Source organism: Syngnathus scovelli, chromosome 11, assembly GCF_024217435.2.
Source record: "Syngnathus scovelli strain Florida chromosome 11, RoL_Ssco_1.2, whole genome shotgun sequence".
NCBI classification, from domain to species: domain Eukaryota; kingdom Metazoa; phylum Chordata; class Actinopteri; order Syngnathiformes; family Syngnathidae; genus Syngnathus; species Syngnathus scovelli.
This window is the reverse complement of record NC_090857.1, coordinates 2,458,979-2,479,467: the sequence shown is the minus strand read 5'-3', so window position 1 is coordinate 2,479,467 and position 20,489 is coordinate 2,458,979. Positions and strand designations below refer to the sequence as shown.

The 20,489-nt window shown below is 44.8% G+C and overlaps 6 protein-coding genes across 8 annotated transcripts; 4 read left to right on the top strand and 2 right to left on the bottom strand.

Moving 5' to 3' along the window:
* Window positions 1-1,864: 1,864 nt before the first annotated feature.
* Window positions 1,865-4,560, top strand: pnp4a (purine nucleoside phosphorylase 4a). The gene is made up of 7 exons (XM_049733839.1): window positions 1,865-2,017; window positions 2,798-2,961; window positions 3,027-3,130; window positions 3,453-3,628; window positions 3,699-3,889; window positions 3,966-4,045; window positions 4,203-4,560. The coding sequence occupies exons 1-7, from the start codon at window positions 1,917-1,919 to the stop codon at window positions 4,356-4,358; spliced, it is 972 nt and encodes a 323-aa protein (XP_049589796.1). The 5' UTR covers window positions 1,865-1,916; the 3' UTR covers window positions 4,359-4,560.
* A 148-nt stretch (window positions 4,561-4,708) lies between these two features.
* Window positions 4,709-5,634, top strand: LOC125977397 (B9 domain-containing protein 2). Its single transcript, XM_049733840.2, has one exon. It carries the CDS (start codon window positions 5,012-5,014, stop codon window positions 5,537-5,539), a length of 528 nt encoding a protein of 175 aa, XP_049589797.1. The 5' UTR covers window positions 4,709-5,011; the 3' UTR covers window positions 5,540-5,634.
* A 1,188-nt stretch (window positions 5,635-6,822) lies between these two features.
* On the top strand, window positions 6,823-7,900 carry LOC125977178 (homeobox protein ANF-1-like). The gene is made up of 5 exons (XM_068652394.1): window positions 6,823-6,858; window positions 6,942-7,059; window positions 7,304-7,437; window positions 7,515-7,616; window positions 7,692-7,900. Exons 1-5 carry the CDS (start codon window positions 6,823-6,825, stop codon window positions 7,836-7,838), a joined length of 537 nt encoding a protein of 178 aa, XP_068508495.1. The 3' UTR covers window positions 7,839-7,900.
* Window positions 7,901-8,328: 428 nt separating this feature from the next.
* On the top strand, window positions 8,329-14,863 carry ergic3 (ERGIC and golgi 3). Of its 2 annotated transcripts, XM_049733224.1 has the most exons (14): window positions 8,329-8,518; window positions 8,871-8,941; window positions 9,226-9,313; window positions 9,480-9,599; window positions 9,677-9,773; window positions 9,853-10,018; window positions 10,187-10,244; window positions 11,103-11,117; window positions 11,763-11,794; window positions 11,943-12,039; window positions 13,153-13,217; window positions 13,285-13,421; window positions 13,540-13,595; window positions 13,667-14,863. In XM_049733224.1, the coding sequence occupies exons 1-14, from the start codon at window positions 8,431-8,433 to the stop codon at window positions 13,744-13,746; spliced, it is 1,170 nt and encodes a 389-aa protein (XP_049589181.1). In that variant the 5' UTR covers window positions 8,329-8,430; the 3' UTR covers window positions 13,747-14,863. The 2 variants fall into 2 exon arrangements, with proteins under 2 accessions (XP_049589181.1, XP_049589182.1); XM_049733225.1 differs by lacking the exon at window positions 11,103-11,117.
* Window positions 12,082-12,997, bottom strand: romo1 (reactive oxygen species modulator 1). 2 transcript variants are annotated; one of them, XM_049733227.2, is made up of 3 exons: window positions 12,843-12,997; window positions 12,483-12,619; window positions 12,082-12,308 (listed from the first exon to the last, which is right to left on the bottom strand). In XM_049733227.2, the coding sequence occupies exons 2-3, from the start codon at window positions 12,617-12,619 to the stop codon at window positions 12,200-12,202; spliced, it is 246 nt and encodes an 81-aa protein (XP_049589184.1). In that variant the 5' UTR covers window positions 12,843-12,997; the 3' UTR covers window positions 12,082-12,199. The 2 variants fall into 2 exon arrangements, with proteins under 2 accessions (XP_049589184.1, XP_049589185.1); XM_049733228.2 differs by having other exon boundaries at window positions 12,483-12,647; window positions 12,843-12,990.
* Window positions 14,864-15,819: 956 nt separating the features above from the next.
* Window positions 15,820-19,927, bottom strand: LOC125977062 (transcriptional regulator Myc-1). The gene is made up of 3 exons (XM_049733226.2): window positions 19,544-19,927; window positions 17,793-18,270; window positions 15,820-17,225 (listed from the first exon to the last, which is right to left on the bottom strand). The coding sequence occupies exons 2-3, from the start codon at window positions 18,262-18,264 to the stop codon at window positions 16,717-16,719; spliced, it is 981 nt and encodes a 326-aa protein (XP_049589183.1). The 5' UTR covers window positions 18,265-18,270; window positions 19,544-19,927; the 3' UTR covers window positions 15,820-16,716.
* Window positions 19,928-20,489: the final 562 nt, after the last annotated feature.

Below are 20,489 nucleotides of genomic sequence, written 5' to 3'. Positions count from 1 at the left end.
CTTTAATCATTTTGAGGGGAAAATCAATTTAATCAAAACTGTGGGAATTTTGAAGAGCTAGACAAAAATGGAAAATTTGGGCAAAGTCGGTAAAATGACCACATTGATGTTGAACATTGCAAAAATTGCTCCCAGTTTGAACAAAACTGAAAAATGTGTCCCGAAAGGTCAAAGGTCTTGGATGGCCCAGTCATTATAGCAGCAGCGTGTTCACAAAAAGTTATTGTGGCGTTCTAGAACTTTGACAAATGGTATAGAAAAAGGAAAACAAATTGAGAAATACTAAAATGACCAATTTTACTAAATAAATTCACAGTTTTAGTTCACATTAATGCATTATTTTATCTACAAATTAAAATGCTTATCTAATCTTAGGGCAGAGAAATCCCTATGTCTAATTCAAAACATTGTCTTGCTGCAAAGTAGATTTTTTGGTGGGAGTGGTGCGAGAGCAATACTAACCACGACCATCAGAGGGCGCCAAAAGCTTTATGTCTTACTTTTGGCCACTTCTGACCATCGACTTTGTTTCACGTGATAACAATGAGATTTGCAAAGTCATTTGCGTTTTTTTTTTTTTTTGTCCTATTAACGAGGGGCACTGAAGGCAACACAGCAGATTTAATAATTCTGAAGGAAAATACTTAAAAACCTTCGTTTGAATTTATTCTTCAAAAAAAGTGTCTCGAAAGAGATTTAGGGTTTTAAATTTGGATTTCAAGTGGTGGAAGTGTGACTGATTGGTCACGTAAGGACAGGATGAGGATATCAGGTCATAATGATGCTTTGACGTAAGACTGAATGCCTCACTGTCTGACCGGCACACATAGTTGACATTGCATTGTGGCCCAAATACGAATCATTTAAAATGGAAGCTAACAATTCAAGGTCAACAAGCCCTTTTTTTAAAAATTATTATCACAGAGACACAAAATGTTTTTACCTTAAATGCGGCTATTGCTTGAACTGATGGGATTGTAAGAACAAAATGGCTATATTTGAATTATTGATGTATTTATTGGTGACATTGTATGAAAAAGACACATTATTGACGTGACCTTGACATTGTTAAGGATTCGCTCTAAGAAGCCTTGCGCTTTCCATTGACATAAACCTAGCCCGTGATCCTTAAATTTCAAACATGTGCTTCCTCTTCATCTTTTCTCTCATTTTTTTTCCTCCCTGAGGCGATGCCTTTAATTTCCTCGTAACCGCCTGCAGTGCTCTGCTCATTAAGCCGCTAATGTGCTTTCCTTGTGGCCCGAGACAATGCTGCACTTCTTCGAGTATATCAAACACAATTATCACACATTGTTACAATTACACACACAATAGTGAAAATGAGCGTCTAATTCAACGTGGGTTGAATGGGATTGACATTGCTGTGTTTTCTTTGTCATTTGCGTTGGAGGTCATCACGGCGTCAGGTCAGCTGATCGCAGCAGCATGTGCAGTGAGTTAGCGTGTTAGAGGTCATGAGACGGGCGCAATTTCATCCCAGTTGCTTCTCGTTAACCGTGCCAACGCTGCTGATCCTCGTGCCGCACGGGTTACCAAAAAGAGCTGTTCTCTGGTTTTTGCTAGCCGGAGATGGAGGCCAGCTCACAATCTAGCCTAAATAAGAAAATGGATCTGGTGATGATTATTTTTCTACTTTCACCAGCAGGTTATGAAACAAATCAGATTTCCTTGAGTCGCTCTACTGCATTGAATATTGATTTGGCACTTGATAAGTACGATTAAGATGCTTCTCATTCACTTGTGTGATTGTGAGAGTTAATTGATTATTTCTGTAGTAAAACCACAACATTCTTGTTTAGATAGGAATCCACATGCACTAACAATGCCTTCATTCATTGGTTGCCGCTGATGAATGGTCATCTTGTTGGCCAATCAGAAGAATGCGACCCGTTTAAATGGCTGCTGATGGGAACCAGCCTCACACACCATACACACACACACACACCAGTCAAGCCAGTCAAGCGCCATCCATCATGCACAGCAAAGCACATATCAGGTAAGAAAAAAAGTTTATTTTTTTTCTACATCATATCTTTCAACATCATCTTCATCATTGAGTTCTTTTGCAAATCATCTTGTGCAATGTAAGAAGGTGCTGTTTTAAATATTCAATATTTCAGTATTTAAATTGAGATTCTAAGTGGAAATGAGATTTTCCAGCCTGGGTTTGGGTTTCAAGGTAGGATTTCAAGGCCAACTTTAGATTGCCTTAAAGCTAGTGTTGGGGTTTCTAAGTTAAGGTTGGTGTTTCAAATTATAATTTCAGTCTTAGATCTTCAAATTAGGGTTCAAGACAAGGTTGCTGTGTCAAAATGGGGTCCCAGACCAAGTTTTGGTTTTCAAAACAGACTTTTAAGATTGGGATATTTTCAAATTAAATCTCTAATGGAAGCAGCATGCCCTCAACCCTCATGAGGATAAGATGGTCCGATTATCAACTGTTGGTCTGACAACTTTAGAAGGGCATTTGATGTAGAAATGAAATGTGGGATTCACATTTTTCCCATTTTGGCAACGTGTTATCACAAGGCGGACACGGGGGAGAGAGAGAGAGTACGCCCCGAGAGAAAAAAGGTCAAACAGCAGTTCACATGGAGACTCATTTCCCGCCAGCACTCCCGTGATGCTCACCTTGTGACCCGCGCTCACGGCACGGCTTGAAGGAAATGCCACTGCTAGCCCAGAATGGATGGGGAGGGCAATCATGACATAAGAAAAGATATACGCGAGGTTAGAAACATAATCGAAACCCCCTCGGCATTTGTGTCCATGTTAGCCACGATGAATACCAGAAGTCGGCGGAGTGGCTGAAGTCTCACACCAAACATCGCCCCCAAGTGGCCATCATCTGCGGCTCGGGCTTGGGCATGTTGGCCGACGCCCTCAAATGTCAAGATTCCTTCCCTTACACCGACATTCCAGGTTTCCCGCAGAGCACAGGTAAACTCCCCAACTCGGGCGGTAAATTCGGAACTGGGATGTTCTTTGACGATGTCGCCCTCCAGTTCAAGGTCACGCCGGCCGGCTGGTTTTCGGGGAGATGAAGGGGAAAACGTGCGTGTGCATGCAGGGTCGATTCCACATGTATGAGGGACATTCGCTATGCAAGGTAACACGATGCACGCACCGCAGCCTAACTTGCATCTTGCTGGCGTGATGTTCTGGAGCTTCTCCTCGTTCCTTCCAAACCAAGGGAGAGGTTGCTTATCATATCATACATTCTTTTGAAGGGCAGATGTTCATGAAGGCTTGTATGTATGTGGTCACATGCTGCATTTTGGCAGGCAATTCAATGCAGCTATTGTTCTTTCCCCACGTGAAGCCGATCTGCTTCCGAATCATTCCCATTTTAAAACTATTTGTCCTCAAGTGCTCCAACCACCAACATTACGTAAAATCTACACGCACCCCTCTGACGTGCCACCTTTCAGACCACCTTTCCGGTGCGAGTCTTCAAGCTGCTGGGCGTGGAGACTTTAATCGTGACCAACGCCGCCGGCTCGTTGGCTGATGGCCTGCGACCCGGTGACATCATGATCATCAAGGACCACATCAACTTCCCCGGCTTGGTGGGTCTGAACCCTCTCAACGGACCCAACGACGACAAGTGAGGCGGACGCGTGCGGGTGAATTCCGTCCTGGTTGTTTTCTCGCTAACGCTTTTGCCATGTTTGCAGGTTCGGGCCGCGCTTCCCGGCCATGTCGGGATGCTACGACAAAGGTCTGCGCTCCCTGGCCATTGAGATTGCAAAGCAGATTGGCGTGGGCGACCTCACGCAGGAGGGGGTGTACGCCATGGTCGGGGGACCCACTTTTGAATCCATCGCTGAGGCCAGACTGCTGCATCAACTGGGCGTGGACGCTGTCGGTATGGCACACGTTTTGTTTGATTTTATATAACACATTTATATTTCCCGTGCACCTCAACAAACTGGTGTTTCCAGGCATGAGTACTGCCCCCGAGGTCGTCGTTGCGACCCACTGCGGCTTAAGGGTCTTCGGCCTATCTCTTATCACCAACAAGGTAAACACACACACAAATGAGCCCTTTAGGTTGCACCCCAGTCTATTTTATACGTCTGTACCTTCATCACTTTGAGATTCTTCATCACTTTGAGATTCTACGGAACGAAAAGTATTATAAATGAGATGCTTTATGAAGTTGATTGTGTTTGCATCAGGTGGTAAAGAGCTATGAGGACCCAGAAAGTGTGGACCACCAGGGGGTTCTGGAGGTGGGCCGGCAACGCTCGCACACGCTGCAGCAGCTCGTGACCGAACTGGTCGCCAGGATGGAAATCAACAACAACAGCGGCAGCAGAAATAGCGCTCTTTAAGAGGGGACACCTTTTTCTTTTTTGTACAGATGTCACATGGTACAGCTAACTTCTTTTAATCAACCGCTGTTATTTCAACAGATATATTTGAATAAATATTTATACAATGTAATGCGGGGCTATATTAGTTGTAGGAGTTAAGAAAATGTTTTACAAGCCATTTTGTTATTTTATGGTCAAATTAAAAATTTATACTGTTTGATTTTTATTTTTATATTTTATTTTATCCTTCCCGTTTTGATAGCTGCCAAGCACAAGGCAGCCCCTCACTAAATAACGACTAGAGATCATTTATGACGGGACTAATTATCAATAGAGACTGAAAGCAATTTGTCAAACTCCCAGAGGTGGCGCTGCATTTAAAATGGAATTGACTTCGCGTGAAGCATAATATTAATCATCACTCTTGTCTTATAGGAAAGCTATTCCTTCTTCACACTAGTCTACTGCAAAATTATCTTAGATAACGACAAATTCACTCTTCCTATCAGCGTCATATATTGCCCAAATTCGTTTCTTGTGCATCTGGGGGCTTTATCTAAGTGGTGAAGTAAATTCGCCTGACAGAATGCAAAGAGGGGAAACAGCAACGGTTGCCATGGAGATATAACCTGCCATGCTAAGCTAATAGCTACAACCGTCTTTTTGGTGCAATGGCGGAGCTTCATATCATCGGCCAGCTCGTCGGAGCCGCCGGTTTCCCCCACAACAGCCTCTTTTGCAAATGGGGATTTCATACGGGAGGAGCGTGGCGTCTCCTCTCGGGCTCCAAGCAGGGTCAGACTCAGGTGGACGACCCCCAGACGGGAGACACGGCGTACTGGAGCCACCCCATCGACGTCCATTACGCAACCAAGGGGCTCCAAGGCTGGCCCAAGCTTCACCTCCAGGTGTGGCACCAGGACTCGTTCGGCCGCTGCCAGCTACTCGGATACGGCTACTGTCACGTCCCCTCCAGCCCCGGGCATCACAGAATCAGCTGTGGTACCTGGAGGCCGCTCGGTTCGTGGTGGGAGCAGCTGTCGCGAATGTTCATCGGCGGAGGCCCGCAACTCCGCAGCCCGGACATCATCTACAGCGGGGCGGATAGATACAGACTTCACACCGAGACCATGGGCATCGTGAAGCTGGAGCTCGGCGTTATTATGAGAAACTTTGACAAACATGGAGTGGAGAGTTAACAACAAAAGAACCTTCCACATTTCTACCATTTTGTACTTCGACTCAAAATGTTTCTACTATTTTGTTATTTTAATAATAAAAAAAAGTGATTTTATGTTGACTGCTGCTTCTATTAAAATGTATGATATGCATGTTTTAACAAACAATCGCCACCAAGGCCTACAAGAATGCAGGCTGGGTTAAAAGAATATACGTGCACTATTTAAACTACAGCAAATATTTAAGCAAATAAATAAGGACGTACGAATGGGCAAGTCTGGTAAACTTGACTTAAAACCTAAGCCTCACCTTGGCTACATCTTTTCATTACCTGACTTGAAGCCATATCTTCAAGCCCTATCCAAGACTGGAAACCATAAATTAAAACCTAAACTCTAGCTTGAAACCCTAAAGTTCTTCAACATATGGCAAGAAGCCATATTTTGAAAGCTGCATATGAACTTCTGTCCTGTTTTGAAACCTTACTTGTTAAATTCATTAAAGGTTACCGAGTGGGCCTTCCCTGCTCCTCTATTTGTCCATCCCGGCTTTCTTTACTGGCAGTGAGTATCAAATAAACAAGTGTGCCTGTTGTTTTAAAGCTGCTCTGGGCCTTCATTAGAAACCAATTTTCTCCTGAAAGATTCTTTGCCTCCCCGCTGCTTCATCCTGCATTCACATGCTACGAGACTTCATCTGCATGACAACGTCGTGCAGATTAGCCTAATAGCATTAGCACTGGATCGCTCGTATTGGCCGTCATTAACGCTGAACTCGTTAGCTGATTTGAATTGCGTCGGCGTGTTCCTTCCATTAAGCAATGTTAACTCCTCTGACTATTTTGTTTTGTAAATTCTACCTCCTATTTTTTGTTCATTTCAACGGGACTCTCGGATTGAGTCAATATTGAGCAACGTGGACTTGAATCTGGCGAGTGTGCTGTATGTTTGTGCGTATTAGACAAGCGTACTAAGCAACATAGACTGCTACGTTAGCTAATGAAACACAGAAAACAGTTTTAATGACACAAATAGTGTGAAAGTGACCTCTCCAGCACAACTTCTGTATTTGTCACTGCGTGTAAAACGGAACAAATTAGCATGACCCCTGACCCCGTGTTGTAGCTCTAATAGTTTGTTGAACTAAACCCACTAAGAATGTAAATGCGTTGTCTTTCACACACACTTGCCGGATTAGCCGGAACCCCGGGGAATCTTATTCACATGGAAGCAAACATGTCTTCATTGTTATTGGTGATCAGCCAGTCTCAATAAATCCTTCCCCTTCCATTTAAGCGTGAGGCATGTCATCAGAGCTTCTTCACACGTTCCTCACACAAGTCGCCAAGAGCTTTACATGAGGAGAGCATTGCATATTTTGGAAAACATGTACAATGAAGTCAAAATAGCATTGATTTTATAGCGGTCAGTAAAAATCGACTCTATCGTTGCAAAGTTTTCAATCGAGCGCATTTTAGGTTTAGTGGGCAAACGAGCAGGAAGAGGCATGAAACTCCACAGACCTTGGGACCAGACAGCAGGTGGGTGAAGCTAGTTTTACACAGATATCCAAGAAACCTGCAACTGTCCGGTCAGATTTATTTCATTCTAATCTGCCCATCTAATCTGAAAATGTATACATTGTATGTGTAAACAAAGCCTGGAAGCATCTATTGTTATTTCTCATGAATTTATTAGAGTTATTGCATTTTCAGATCGTGCCGATGCATTGTATTTTAATCATGACCGAATGCATGAGCACATGGTTTTACTGTTTTCATGCAGAGGCGGAGTCAGACGAGGAGAACAAAGCTCACCATCAAGAACACGGTCACCATCCTCCCTGCTTGAACATTCAGAGTTTGACGTCCAGCTGGTACGTCGGACGCCGACCTCGGACTGCCTACACCAGCAGCCAAGTAATCAAGAAACCCGTAAGCAGCCTGGGCGTATAGATTATGGATTGTCTTGACCGTGTTTTGTGTGTGGGGGCTAGGTGAATGTTCTGGAAGCAGTGTTTCAGGTAAACTCTTATCCAGGCATCCACCTGAGGGAACATTTGGCCAGGAGCTTGGATTTGGATGAGGACCGCATACAGGTTTGGAACATGCACACACACACAGAATATGCAAGAAAAAAAAAAACTACTTTTTTTTCCCCTTCTACACTCTAGATATGGTTTCAGAACCGACGGGCCAAATTAAGACGATCCCTCAGAGAAAGCCGACTAAGAATGGTTCAATCGGCCGTGGCTCATCTCGGGATGAAAGTCATTGATCAGCTGAGGAGAGATGATCTCGAGGTTGAAGTTGAAGAATGACATTTCTCCATTAATCCATCTATATACAAACCACCATTTAACTCGCAATTAATAATAATACATACCTGTCATGTTTTCTAACTTTTGTGTGATCAGCATGATTAAACTGTTTACACCTGATCATTTTGGAGTACTACTGTATACGTATTGATCTACACTGGATCAGTGTGTGCGCGCGCACGCGTGTGTGCGTCTGTGTGCGTGTGCGTGCCTCTGCTTTCTGAGCTAAACAAAGCAGAATTATAAAAAATATATATTTTTGCTAGTTTTTCATTTGATAGTTATTTTGAAATCATGGTTTCTTTTAATTTTATTTTCTTGTATTTTATTTATTTATAGTTTGTCTATATTTTGAAACAATTGTTTTTCTTTAATTTTCTTTTATTATATTTTCATTCATATATAGTCTGCCGGCGTTGGATCGCAACCAACATTCTAGGGGGCGTGGTAGCGGTTAACGCGTCCTTCTCTAATTGGTCCACACACACAGGTCTTGCCCATTTCCCGGAAGTGGAAGCCCCGGGACTGATGTGTGTGATCGGAGTGCTGAGATTGTGTCGGTGTCAGTGGTTTGTGGTTTCCGATACGGAAAATGGACACACTCAACAAGCTCAAACAATTTGACGCCTATCCCAAGACTCTGGAGGATTTTCGGGTGAAGACTTGGGGCGGCGCGACCGGTGAGAGGCTTCAATACAGTCATTTGCCGCGCTAGCTGGTTCGGCTAACAACAAGGCTAGCCGGTTGCGTTTAATGTCCAACTCAAACTTGTTATAAGTAATTGTTTTCAACGTCAACCTTACCTTACCACGCCGTCCATATAAATCCAGAGTTCTGGGTTCTTTCCCCCTATTTAGAACTCGATATTCTGCTCTGCATAAACGATATTGAATTGCCGAAAAGATTCATTAAAGCTGTCTTTTGAGGAGTACTGAAATGGCAGAATGAAAGGCACTGCAGTTGTACAGTATCAAAGCTGTGTTTTAATTCCGAAGTAGGGTTTCATTAATCAAATTATGTCTCTCTCCACAGTGACAATCATCAGTGGCATTATCATGTTAATCCTCTTCATTTCTGAGCTGCAGTATTATCTCACCAAAGAGGTGAGTGGACGTTTCAGGAGAATTCATGAATATTAATATCTTAGAGGTTCTATTGACTTTGTAAAAGTGGTGGTAGTGCTGCTCAAGGTGCCTGTCTGAGTTGGGCATGTTCAGGATTCCTTTGCAGGACCGGTTTTACAGGATCATAATTGGTCAAAATTACATGGCAGTAATACATATTTTAACATCAGGTTCTCGTCACTTAAAAGTTATTACCGACATGTCGTCAGTCACTTAAAATACAGAGACTGAAATCAACCGGAGTCAAATTCCCTGTTTGGCAGGTGCATCCCGAACTGTACGTGGACACGTCCCGAGGAGACAAGTTGAAGATCAACCTTGACGTGGTCTTTCCTCACATGCCTTGCGCCTGTGAGTAACACCCCGGGACCTCCGCTTCATTTGTGCCTTTTTGGTCCATGCTGAAATTTCGCCCAAAGGCTCAAATACAAATACACTCTTACACTACTTAACGCTCAAATACACTTTAGCAAGATATCTGTGAGTAGATTCATATGTCCGCAATGCCCCCCATCAGATCTCAGCATCGACGCCATGGATGTGGCCGGTGAGCAGCAGCTGGACGTGGAGCACAACCTCTTCAAGCAGCGGCTGGACAAAGACCTCCAACCTGTCACAAAGGAGGCAGAGAAACATGGTAAGATGCTCTCCGCCATGTACTGAACCAGTTTTTCACCAGACAAACTGTTGACATCGGCTCGGATTTCTGTATAGAACTCGGAAAAGCTGACGATGGCCAAGCGTTTGACCCCGGCACGCTAGACCCGGATCGCTGCGAGAGCTGCTACGGCGCCGAGACGGAGGAACTCAAGTAAGGAGGATTTTATGTAACTTGTGGGGACCTTTCGGCACCATTTCTATGGAAAAACCCGAATGGTGTTTGCGCCCAGATGCTGCAATAACTGCGACGACGTGCGTGAGGCGTACCGGCGCCGAAGCTGGGCCTTCAAGAATGCCGACACCATTGAGCAGTGCAAGCGAGAAGGCTTCACGCAGAAGATGCAAGAGCAGAAGAACGAAGGCTGCCAAGTGTACGGCATTCTGGAGGTCAACAAGGTAACTACACTGATACGGGCGCAATTTCAACTTCCTTCGGTGAGCATGCACAATCGAAGGAGAGCATGAAGAAAACGCAAGCGTGCTTGGTGGCTTTCAGCATTTTGACAAATTCGGTTTTGTTGTTGACGAGGCACATGCTCGTTTCATTTCAACTTTGACTTTCAGGTAGCGGGAAACTTCCACTTTGCTCCGGGAAAAAGTTTCCAGCAGTCGCACGTGCACGGTAAGGACAGCCGTCAGCCTTCTCTGCTCACCAATTCGCGAAGGTTTCTGAACTCTGAATGAGGCCAGATAATAAGAATGGCATTGGTCACCATCAAGAGCGACAGCTTTCAATGCTTCACTCAACATCGCTGACAAAAATTAATAAATGAAGACATTCTTTGGCGATTTGGCAGGAATTTGCTGTTCAGAAACTTTTGATTGTATGCATTCTCCCTCCGGGCAATGCCACCTTCACCCCTCCCATCATACCGCGGCACATATAGACCATTCGCATCTTTGGACATGCAAAAATGCTTCTTAATGGAATGTGAGAGGGAGCACTCGCCTCCACACTGAAAGCAATCAAGAACCTCCAAAGTGTTAGCCCCTCCCCCTCATCACCATCTCATCCCATTGGTGCAGGAAAGTAGGAAAACTCAAAGCACCGTGAAGGCTAGCAGGTGCCACTCAATTTGAATTCTAAGACAACCAAACTCAGCCTTTTATTCTGACTCTTCAAGTGCTGTAAGTCAATTAAATAACTGGTGCCGCCTTTGTTTTCTTTCTGTACTTTCCTGCTTTCGTGCCAACGCATTTTTTTGTGCGACACGTCGGTGCTCTGCAGCGGAGATGAGACGGGAAGCACATCAGCCTTCATGTTGCCTCCACAATTTTTTTTCTCTCTGGTGCTGCACGGTCACATTACGAATGAATTCGTCATTGTGGCAGAACCGTGTTGCTTTTTTTTTTTGGAGTACAATTTGAGTCCGACGCATGCGTTGAGTGCCGTGCAGCCCCAGCGAGCGCAAACATGACTTGCGCCGTGTTGCCTGCGCAAAAGTCATCATGTGGTGTTTCTTCTCTCTTCTTCCTGCAGTGCATTCTGTGGAAAGTAAGTCCATCTTTTCCTTGCAGACCTTTTTTTCTAACTCTATTACAAGATAACTGTTTATTTGTAAGTGCTTCTGCTACTGACCCTGTTCTATTTTCTTCCTTTGAAAGTTTGGTGCTCAGTGAAACCACTTAAATTTATTAGTGCAGAGTGTCTATAAATGAAATTACTAAAATTACTACTCATCAACCCATTCAGACACCCCCCCCCGTTTCAAATCTTCATGTTGTTGAAATGTTAGCCAGACATTTTCTGTTCAATTTATATTTAAATTTGGACACTTTTCATCAGAACTATAACATGGATTCTATGTAGAAATTGCATGTGAATGCTGAACTGAAATTTAAAGTCAAAAATGTAAGACGAATGAAAGCGCACGAGAGCAACAGCAGTGCAAATGTCTTTGTGAAGTTGGAGATTTTGCAATGGCAAGTCTGGTAAATCCTATTATGATGCTAGCTAGTGGCCTCTCCAACCATTTTTTCCTCTTGCTGGGCCACTGCAAGAAAAGAGGAGCTTGCATCCCCACCGCATGTGCACCTCACTGCTAAGTCATCACACAGATTCCAAGTTGTCCACTGGTTGAACTCTTCAAAATAGGGTTCCCAAGTCATTTTGATATGCATTTTTTTTTCCTCCCCCCAGTTCATGACCTGCAGAGTTTTGGCTTGGACAACGTAAGTAACTGATTGAACGCAGAATGTAACATTTCAATGGTGAATCGCTGAACTTAAGTCTCATATGATGCAAGGAAGCTACTTAAAGCATTGTACCCTTTATGATCTATTTGAATTTGTTGCTAAATATTGATAACCTGTGCTTTAGATCAACATGACCCATTGGATCAAACACCTCTCGTTCGGGAAAGATTATCCCGGCATCGTAAACCCGCTGGATGGCACGGAGGTGACGGCGCCACAAGGTCAGTTCAGCGAGAGGGCAAAAACTCTACTAAGCACTCTGCCATGTTTAGTTAGTTTTTAATGGAAGCAATGACAAGGTCGAGCGGACCAAAATGCAGCCGCCGTTGCAAAAGTCCCAGAAGTGTTGTTGGATTGCACGGCAGAGCCGAGTCGTCGTCCTCAGCAGCGGATGCCCATCCCAATAGCCATGAAGGTTCCGAACGTGCCCCCACTCTGCATCATGGTCTTGCCCACACCTCCCATCAGCTCCCGGCCTCGCATACCAATTCTGCGGAGGAGTCAATAGTCAGTTTATCGGCAAGGGTCAGGATAAACGTTTCAGATATTGAATAGAAAATTAAATTATTATTCTAACTCGAATATTAAGAGTGTTTAGGACTTGTTTTGAGGAGCGCTTACTCGCATTAGTGAGAATTACATTGGCCTTATTTTTATGTAATACCTGAGGCAGGAGAAAGTACCGAACATGGCCCCGGCAGCCATGCCCACAGCAAAGCCCATCATGAAGCCCATCTTGACCCGGTCGAAACAGCTGGGCTGGGCCTGGCCGTGACCGTAAGGTGCGACAGTCACGGGCATCTGGACCAGCAAGACGTCAAATAGTTAACTTTAAAAAAAATATATGATTTTGCAGCCAATACAACATAGTCGCCAGAAACAAACAAGTGGACTTAACCCTGCTTGCATGCCAATGTCCAGCAATAGCATTTGCGTGCTAACTCAATAGCATTAGCGGGCTAAAGTATCTTGGCCTGAGAAGAAAATGCGTTTTTTTAAGAGCAAAAACTAAAATGTTCTTTACCTTGACTAAAATGTTACTAACGTTGGCTTCTTCAGTCGCTCCTCGGTTGAAGATTTTCGACGTACTTGAGCGCAGCAACGTTTAAACGTCTTATGTCAGAGCTCCATAGCAGGATGTAGGAAGGAGGAAACAGCTGCTCGAAGGATACAAAAACGTGAAAGGAATGCCGACAGCGTCGCCTTGTGGCGCTTTGCAGTAGTGCAACCTTCACGCTCGAATTGCCCCATTCCTAGCTCGAGAACCACTGTAACGGAGGCTCAGTTAAGCTGAATGTAAATGCGTTAATCTAATTGTGTTTCTTGTCCCACAGCCTCAATGATGTACCAGTATTTTGTCAAAATTGTCCCCACCATTTACCTGAAAACTGACGGAGAGGTAAGTGCTTCATTACGCCAACATTTTGAGCCAAAATGCAGACGTGCACTATTTGTCTTGTCGGCAGGTTGTAAAAACCAACCAGTTTTCAGTCACCAGGCACGAAAAGGTGGCCAATGGCTTGGTGGGTGACCAGGGCCTACCCGGGGTTTTTGTTTTATACGAGCTCTCGCCCATGATGGTGAAATTCACGGAGAAACACAGGTAGGTGTCCACACACGCCTCCTGTAAATAACAGATTATCTGCTTCGTGATTTGACTTAATCGTTTTTGCAAATCGTGGAGTACAAGTCATGCTTTTTGTGTTGTTATTGTCCTTCAGATCTTTCACTCACTTCCTGACCGGAGTGTGCGCCATCATCGGGGGCGTCTTCACAGGTTTGTCTCAAAGTCCATCACCTCATGTGGGGGATGAATTCTCAGCAGTCCCGTTTTTTACTCCACCGCAGTTGCCGGCCTCATTGACTCTCTCATCTACCACTCGGCGCGTGTCATTCAGAAGAAGATAGAACTGGGGAAGGCCTCCTAACAACAGCGCCTCCCGCCGGTCTCCCTGTGGCCCCCCCGAGCATGACGCAAGGGGGTCGAGAGGCAGGCAGAGGACCGAGCATCTTTGCGTCGTCCTGTCAGACAGACGGACAGACGAATGGAGAGGCAGGGTTGGAACATCAGCCGGGTCTCCCTTTTTGTTGGTTTTCTACGAGCGCTAGGCCACCCCCTGCTGGCTCAACACCGCTCGAACAGTCAAACTGCTCCTCAGATGAGCAGGAGGGTGTGCCATGCCATCCCACCTGTGCGTTGTCATGGAAACAACAGCATGGCCTACGGCTACACTTCTTGATGTCCTTTCATCTTGGTCCCTAACCCCAAGTTTGTGTCTGTCTTGGTCCTTTTAATTAGGTCCTTCCTCTTCTTTGCCCGTGTTATGTGTCCACTGGATAGATACACTGATTGGGTGGCTTCATTGAGTTTCTTGCCTTGTTCTTGTCTTCTGTTTAGGCCCTTTATTTTTGTCTCTTTTTTCTTTTATAATTGTTTGCATCTTTTTCCTCTGTGCCTTGTTTGCATTCTATATGTAGGCCCCCCTCGCCCTCTTGGACCAGGTCTCTTGTTATTGCTTCCTATCTTCTGGGTAGGTTCTAAGTTTTGTCCTTTTACCCTGTCCTTTTGTTTGCATCCTATGAGGGGGTTATTTATCTTTTCGTCCTCCGTTACTGTTTTTTTTTTTGCTTCATGGAAAGTCAGTTTCCCCCATTACGTTTAAATGGTCATGTCAATATTTACTTTGTCATCTCAACATGTGAGCGTGTGTGGCTTGAGATCACAAAGTAAATTGCAGACCATTAGATTTCCTTCTAATGGCCACACAGTATCGCAGCAAGCGTGAAAGGGAAAGTTTGAATCATATGTAAATAATCAGGCAAGTACTATTAGGTGGTGCGTTCAGGTAATGAAGACCTCCGAGAACTATTCAAGTGTGAACAAAAGTGGGGGTCCCTTTCACAGTGAAATTGGGGGTACGGTCTATGTGCTGTGTGAGTGAATGTGTGAGGGTATTTATATTTTGATTGTCCTCAAATCGTTTTTTAAATGACAAACAATAAATGTGGAAGACACAAGCCTCCACTCGAATACTTTTGAACAAACTTGACTTGCCATCCTTTTTCTGGAACCTGGTTAGGACTGGGGGTGAGTTGGAGTTAATCTCATATGTTAGATCAAATTTGGCTCTAAACATGTAACATGAATATCGCAAAGGCATGCAAATTGTATGCTTTTTATCCAAATTTCTATCTAAAGGTAAAATGCATGCCTGAGCCGCAACTTTTGCAGTGCCATACGTCACCACAAGGTGGTGTCCTTCCCGTTCAAGTAGCTTAAGCGGTTGAGTAACTTCCCGTCAGTATGACGCCAGAAGATTCCTCACGGGATACTTTTGTCCTGGAAATGTGATTACAATATCGGTCAATTGTGTGTTTGCTTGGCTTTATGTGTAATGCCGCCTCGTGAGTGGTCAGGAAAGCAATCAAATTGTTTACACAAAGTGTCACGAGCATTTTCGGCTTCTTACGTTTGGCTTAAAGTAGATAATTCCGGTCCGGAGGTTCGATGTCCTGCATGTTTTGTATGTCACGCAATTCAAATGATCGGATCATCAGCAAGATCAGCAGAAGCTGGATGATAATCCTGATCATTTCAGATGCGTTGCATAGAAAAGGTGCACTTTTCCTTCTTTCTTTTTTTGGCTGCTCCCGTTTACCAGATCAATAGTTTCCACATCAGCCTTCTGTCACACCAACCACCTGCATGTCCTCCCTCACCACATCCATAAACTTCCTCTTTGGCCTCCAAGGATGTATAAAAGGAAAGAGCACAAAGGAAAGTAGGGCAGAAAAGTGGAAGGAAGATAAGGATGTCTGAAAAGGAATGAGGATAGAAGGAAGTGCTTCATTTCCACGATCAATACAGCATCTCCTGTAACTAAATGTCCGAGTAGAATTTAGGACATCTTGGCTGACGAGGCACTTTGCTTTAATGCATTGAAGGATGCTGTCAAGTTTATTTGTAGTCCAAAAGGAAAAAAACAACAAATGACTACTAATTATCTTATAAAACATTTATTTGAGTCATTTAACGGAGACGAGGACTAAACACAAACAAAATTGGGACTAAAGGTCCTCTAACGTTTCATTAACTCATTCACTGGCAGCCCACTTGAAATTGGTCTTTGACTTCTGTAGTCATCAACGGCAGTGATTGAATTAAGGAACTGCTTCAAAGCTTATGGAAGATTGCATCATATGGCTACTTTCAAAAGGGGAGAGAGGTCCGTGGTCTTGTGATATGTGACACCCCATGTTTGCTTTGGTAACAAACGATCCATTCAACAGGACAGCATATCTCGATGAGCATCACAGTGTTAATCAGATCAATTATGGCTACCTTTGAGCTTTAAGCACGCCTGAAAAAAACAACGATAAAGAACTTTCTGAAATGATTAAACATCAGAGAAAACCTGACTGGAGGGATCACTGGTTGCTATGGCTACAAGACACCCTACTTTCAAACAAGTCATCATTTGGCCATTTTCTCTGTTGGAGCCTTCGACTTCCTTTATCCCCTCACTCAAAGTCTGAAACTGGACTTAATTGACGATGAGCCTACTTTCGTAGGGACGGGAAACAGGTTTAGAAAGCGTCTCTGGCCTAGAACCGTATCAGGGGATTAGAAACCTATTGCAGGAACAGAAAACCTGAAAAACCTCTCCCTTCGGGCAGGATGAGAAACTCTCTGCGCAAGTGTATCGAAAATATTATAACAGTCGAGAAAATTTGACCTAACACGACAGTCTCTTCATATCGATGTTGGCAGCTTGAACGCGGGAAATCTGGCGAACTATACATATTCTAGTTCCAGCAACATTTTGAAACCTGAATGACAAGAACGTCAACAACTCGCTCTCGTTGCTCACAGCAAAGTCCAAAAGTCTCTTTTCTTTTCACCAGCGGACCGGCCGTCTGAGTTGCCGCAGCCGCGCCTTGAGCTGCTCCTGTTTGGCGCCCAGTCGGTCCCGCTTGGCACGCAGCCGGCGGTCATGCTCCTCCAGGCTGTGGATGCAGTCCCGGGCCTTCTTCAAGATCACCGCCTTGGAGGCCTTGTCGTTGCGAGACAACTCTGGTACGTTATCGCGCAGACGCACGAAGCAGTTCTTCAGCTCGTTGCGCCGCTGCCGCTCCATCACGTTGTGAGTCCGACGCCGCTCCTCCTCATCCTCAGTTTCCGCCAAATGTCGTGATGACGAGTGGTGGTGGTGATGACGGGAGTGCTTGTTGGATGAGGAGGCCGGTGGAGACATGGGAGGAAGCGCGGCATAATTGTGCTGCAGCTGGATGTCAAAGTGGAGTTGGCGCTGGAGAGCAACACGCTGCTCCTCCTCATCGTCGTCGTCGTGCTGCTGCTGCTGTCTGGACGGGCTGCGCCCCACCGTCACCACGTCGATCTCCTCCTCTGCCAGACAACAAAAGGTAAGACTTCCATCACACTCAACTGTAACAGTTTATCTCCGTTATTCAAAATGACATGGCTGCCTCAAATGACATTTTTAACAAGCATTATAATAACAGGAAACTTGTAAAAATTACAATACAGTAATCCATACGTATTTTTATAATGACTGTAAAATGTTCTACATTTAATATCTTAATCTAAAACAGTTGTGAAATATTTTTACTTTTTTTCCTGTAAAACTATAGTTTTAATTTTTTTTTAAAAATTGTTATTTTTTTTAAATCAATGCATTTATTTAGATTTTTCTCTAAGAAATGAAGTATATAAAATACCTTTTATACAGTCAATTTTATTTTTAGGTAATTTTTTTTAAACAAACATTATTATCAGTGAAACAACCGGCTACTGAACAAACAAGGTCACCACATCCTGTGTGGTTCTTAGTCAGCGGTGCCACAGGGCTCGGTTGGCTCTGGAATGAGTCATTAGGAGCTCAAGGATGGAGCGCACACTTATTGAGCTCAGACCCCGCCCAATGCCTTAAAAAAAAAAAAAAAAAAAGCTCACCGGAATCGCTGGACGAGTACGTGGACGCGTCTCCTCCGGTGGAGCAAGAGTCTGACGTGACCTCGCCCGTCTCCCAGCCCCCCAACAGGTTCTGGCAATCCAGCGTGGAGCCGACGAGCCCATCGAAGATGCTGCCGTCCATGTCCGACAGCATCTCCTCCAGGCTTTTGTCGGAAGCCAGGCATCGCCACAGGCTGTCCTCGCCGCTCTCCTCCACCGCGGGGGACTGAGCGCGCCCTCGCCCCCCACCGCCATCGTCTTCATCATCAGAGTGGAACAAGGCGCAGTTCCAATTGAGCTGCATGTCCTGATTCTCCAGGAGCATGTCGGACACAAGGCTCAGCTGATCACCCTTGGAGAAGCCCGCCTTCACGGGAGGCGACTGGAGATCCTTCAAACTTTGGCACAACTCATCATCCAAGTAGGAGAAGGCTTGTGGCAGGCACTCCATACTTCTTTCCAAAATATACATGGTCTCCTGCAGGGAGAGTGATCAAACAGAGATCTAAAATTTGCAGTTTTTCCCAAACCTCCACAACGATCCTCCAGACCAAGCCCCAGACATGACACACTTTAAACTTTGGCAAACAAAGAACTTGAAACCTTCTTTCCTTTTATATATAAAAAATAACGGTTTCACTGATCACTAGTTGTTTAATTCAGTTCTGCAGCCACAATTTAGCATCGCATGACCACAAATGATCGTTTAATGTGCACGTTACCTATACTAGGTGGCCACTAATTAAATTTCCCAGCATGTCACGTCTGGAACTGAGCAATTTCACACTTAAGTGCGCAAACGCCGCACAAGTCAGACACGACATTTGCAGCCATAGACAAACAACACACTCGGCTTGTCTGCAGGGCGTGGAGGGCATGTCACAATCACATGGCGCTTGGATGTCGAGCATGCTTGCGATGCACAACAAAGACACACTGTGTGCTGCAGGCACACACGTCCCCGGAGTTAAAAGAACGAGCGCCCTTGTGCGGCGTGGAAACGGGGGGTTTAAACGCATTACACATTTACAACATAGGTGACGAACAATGATCAGGATGGAACAGGATTTGCGTGTTTGTTTGAAATGTGCGCATTTTCTAATGAGGCTTTTGCACCAAGAGTTGGAACGCCCTTGTGCAAGCGTGGGAACAGGAGCAACCGGTGTGATTTATTTTCTATTTAAACTACGTTTCAAACACAACGACTCCGGTCGACTCTCGAAAATATGATTTAAACTTGGTTGACACCCAATTTAGCAGCATTTTACAAATGATTGTTCCGCACACCTCCGCAATGGCTCAAATGCCATGTGGACGACAAACTGTGCGTGCTGCACCCAGGTCCGAGAGTTAGCACAATTAAAATACACGCCGATCTACTGTTAAACCCATGACACAAGCCTCGATGTCGCACAATTAGTAGAAAATGACGCTGTACTCAAATAGTTTAGTAGTTTATTACAACTATAGACGTTTACCAGCGAAGCTTGCACATACGGGAGTTGAACAAAATTAGTGTTTCTGTAGGAATTGTTCTTATTAACTTGTAAAACAAAAAAACACTCACGCCGATCTACTTGTTAACACATAATATGCACAGATGCCCCACAATTGTTTGAGATTCGCGTGTTATTTTGGTTAATTTAGCAGCAAATTTAAAATATGGGCGTTTCCTAACAAGGGTTTTGGATATGCAGAATAGAATCGTCTGCAGTGTCTTGTCATTGCAAAAAGAAAAGACGCGTTCTTACCTTGCACGTTCAAAGGGACATAGATTGTGGACGTTCAATAAATTGTCCCTGTGTAAGTCCACGCTGAGATCCAAAGGCGACAACGGGAATGAGGCGGCGTGGTGCGGAAGTCTTTCCAAGCCGGCTACTACTTCGCTGAGTAGGCGTGGCCCGAGGAGCAGCAGTGCTATTCCATGAACGCGACTCGCCGGTATCCCTCCACGGCGAAAAACCGCGCCAAAATGTTCCTACGAGCCTCCAAGCGTGAACGTCCTCGTAACGTATAAATTCGAAAACGATATGAGTCGGGTTTACTGTTTATACCTGGCCGGAAAACTGTCGGCGAACGTGTCTGTGCGCAATCGCTCCTTCAAATCGGGTCTAGCTAATCAAATCCAGTGGAGGGATACTTTCGAGGGGTTGGGCTTCCAGGAAATGAAAGGCGGTAAAACGAGAATACTGACGCACGTGGATCGAGCGGAGATGCCGACTGTCATAGCGATAAATAACCACTAGTGGGCCTCGGCTGTTTGAAGACGAGCAGACCTCGTCGCCATCTTTAACCGGGAGTCCCCGGCCATTGCTTCATGTTGAATTGAGATACTCTACTTGCGTTTTGGGATAAATCACAACTCTTCACTGATTTTGATTGGTTGATTAGAATTATCCAAACTACAGCTATGAGAACGCACTCATTGATAAATTTAAGCAAGCACCGGTGAGGTACGATGGCGGTTGCATACGGTTTAAAGTTCCTGGCGGAATGTTGCATAGTCCGTGAAGTAGTCACACGTGCACGTACCCCCCCACACACACGCACACACAAAAAGCAAGAGTGCAATGCTCGCGGTGTTCCCATCCTTCCCCCAAAATTACGAGTTTCCTTGTCGCCAAAGCGTAATGACAGACTTCCTACATTCCCGAGAAGGCAATGTGAGCGCATCCTCAAGAGTCTGAGTCCGGTCAA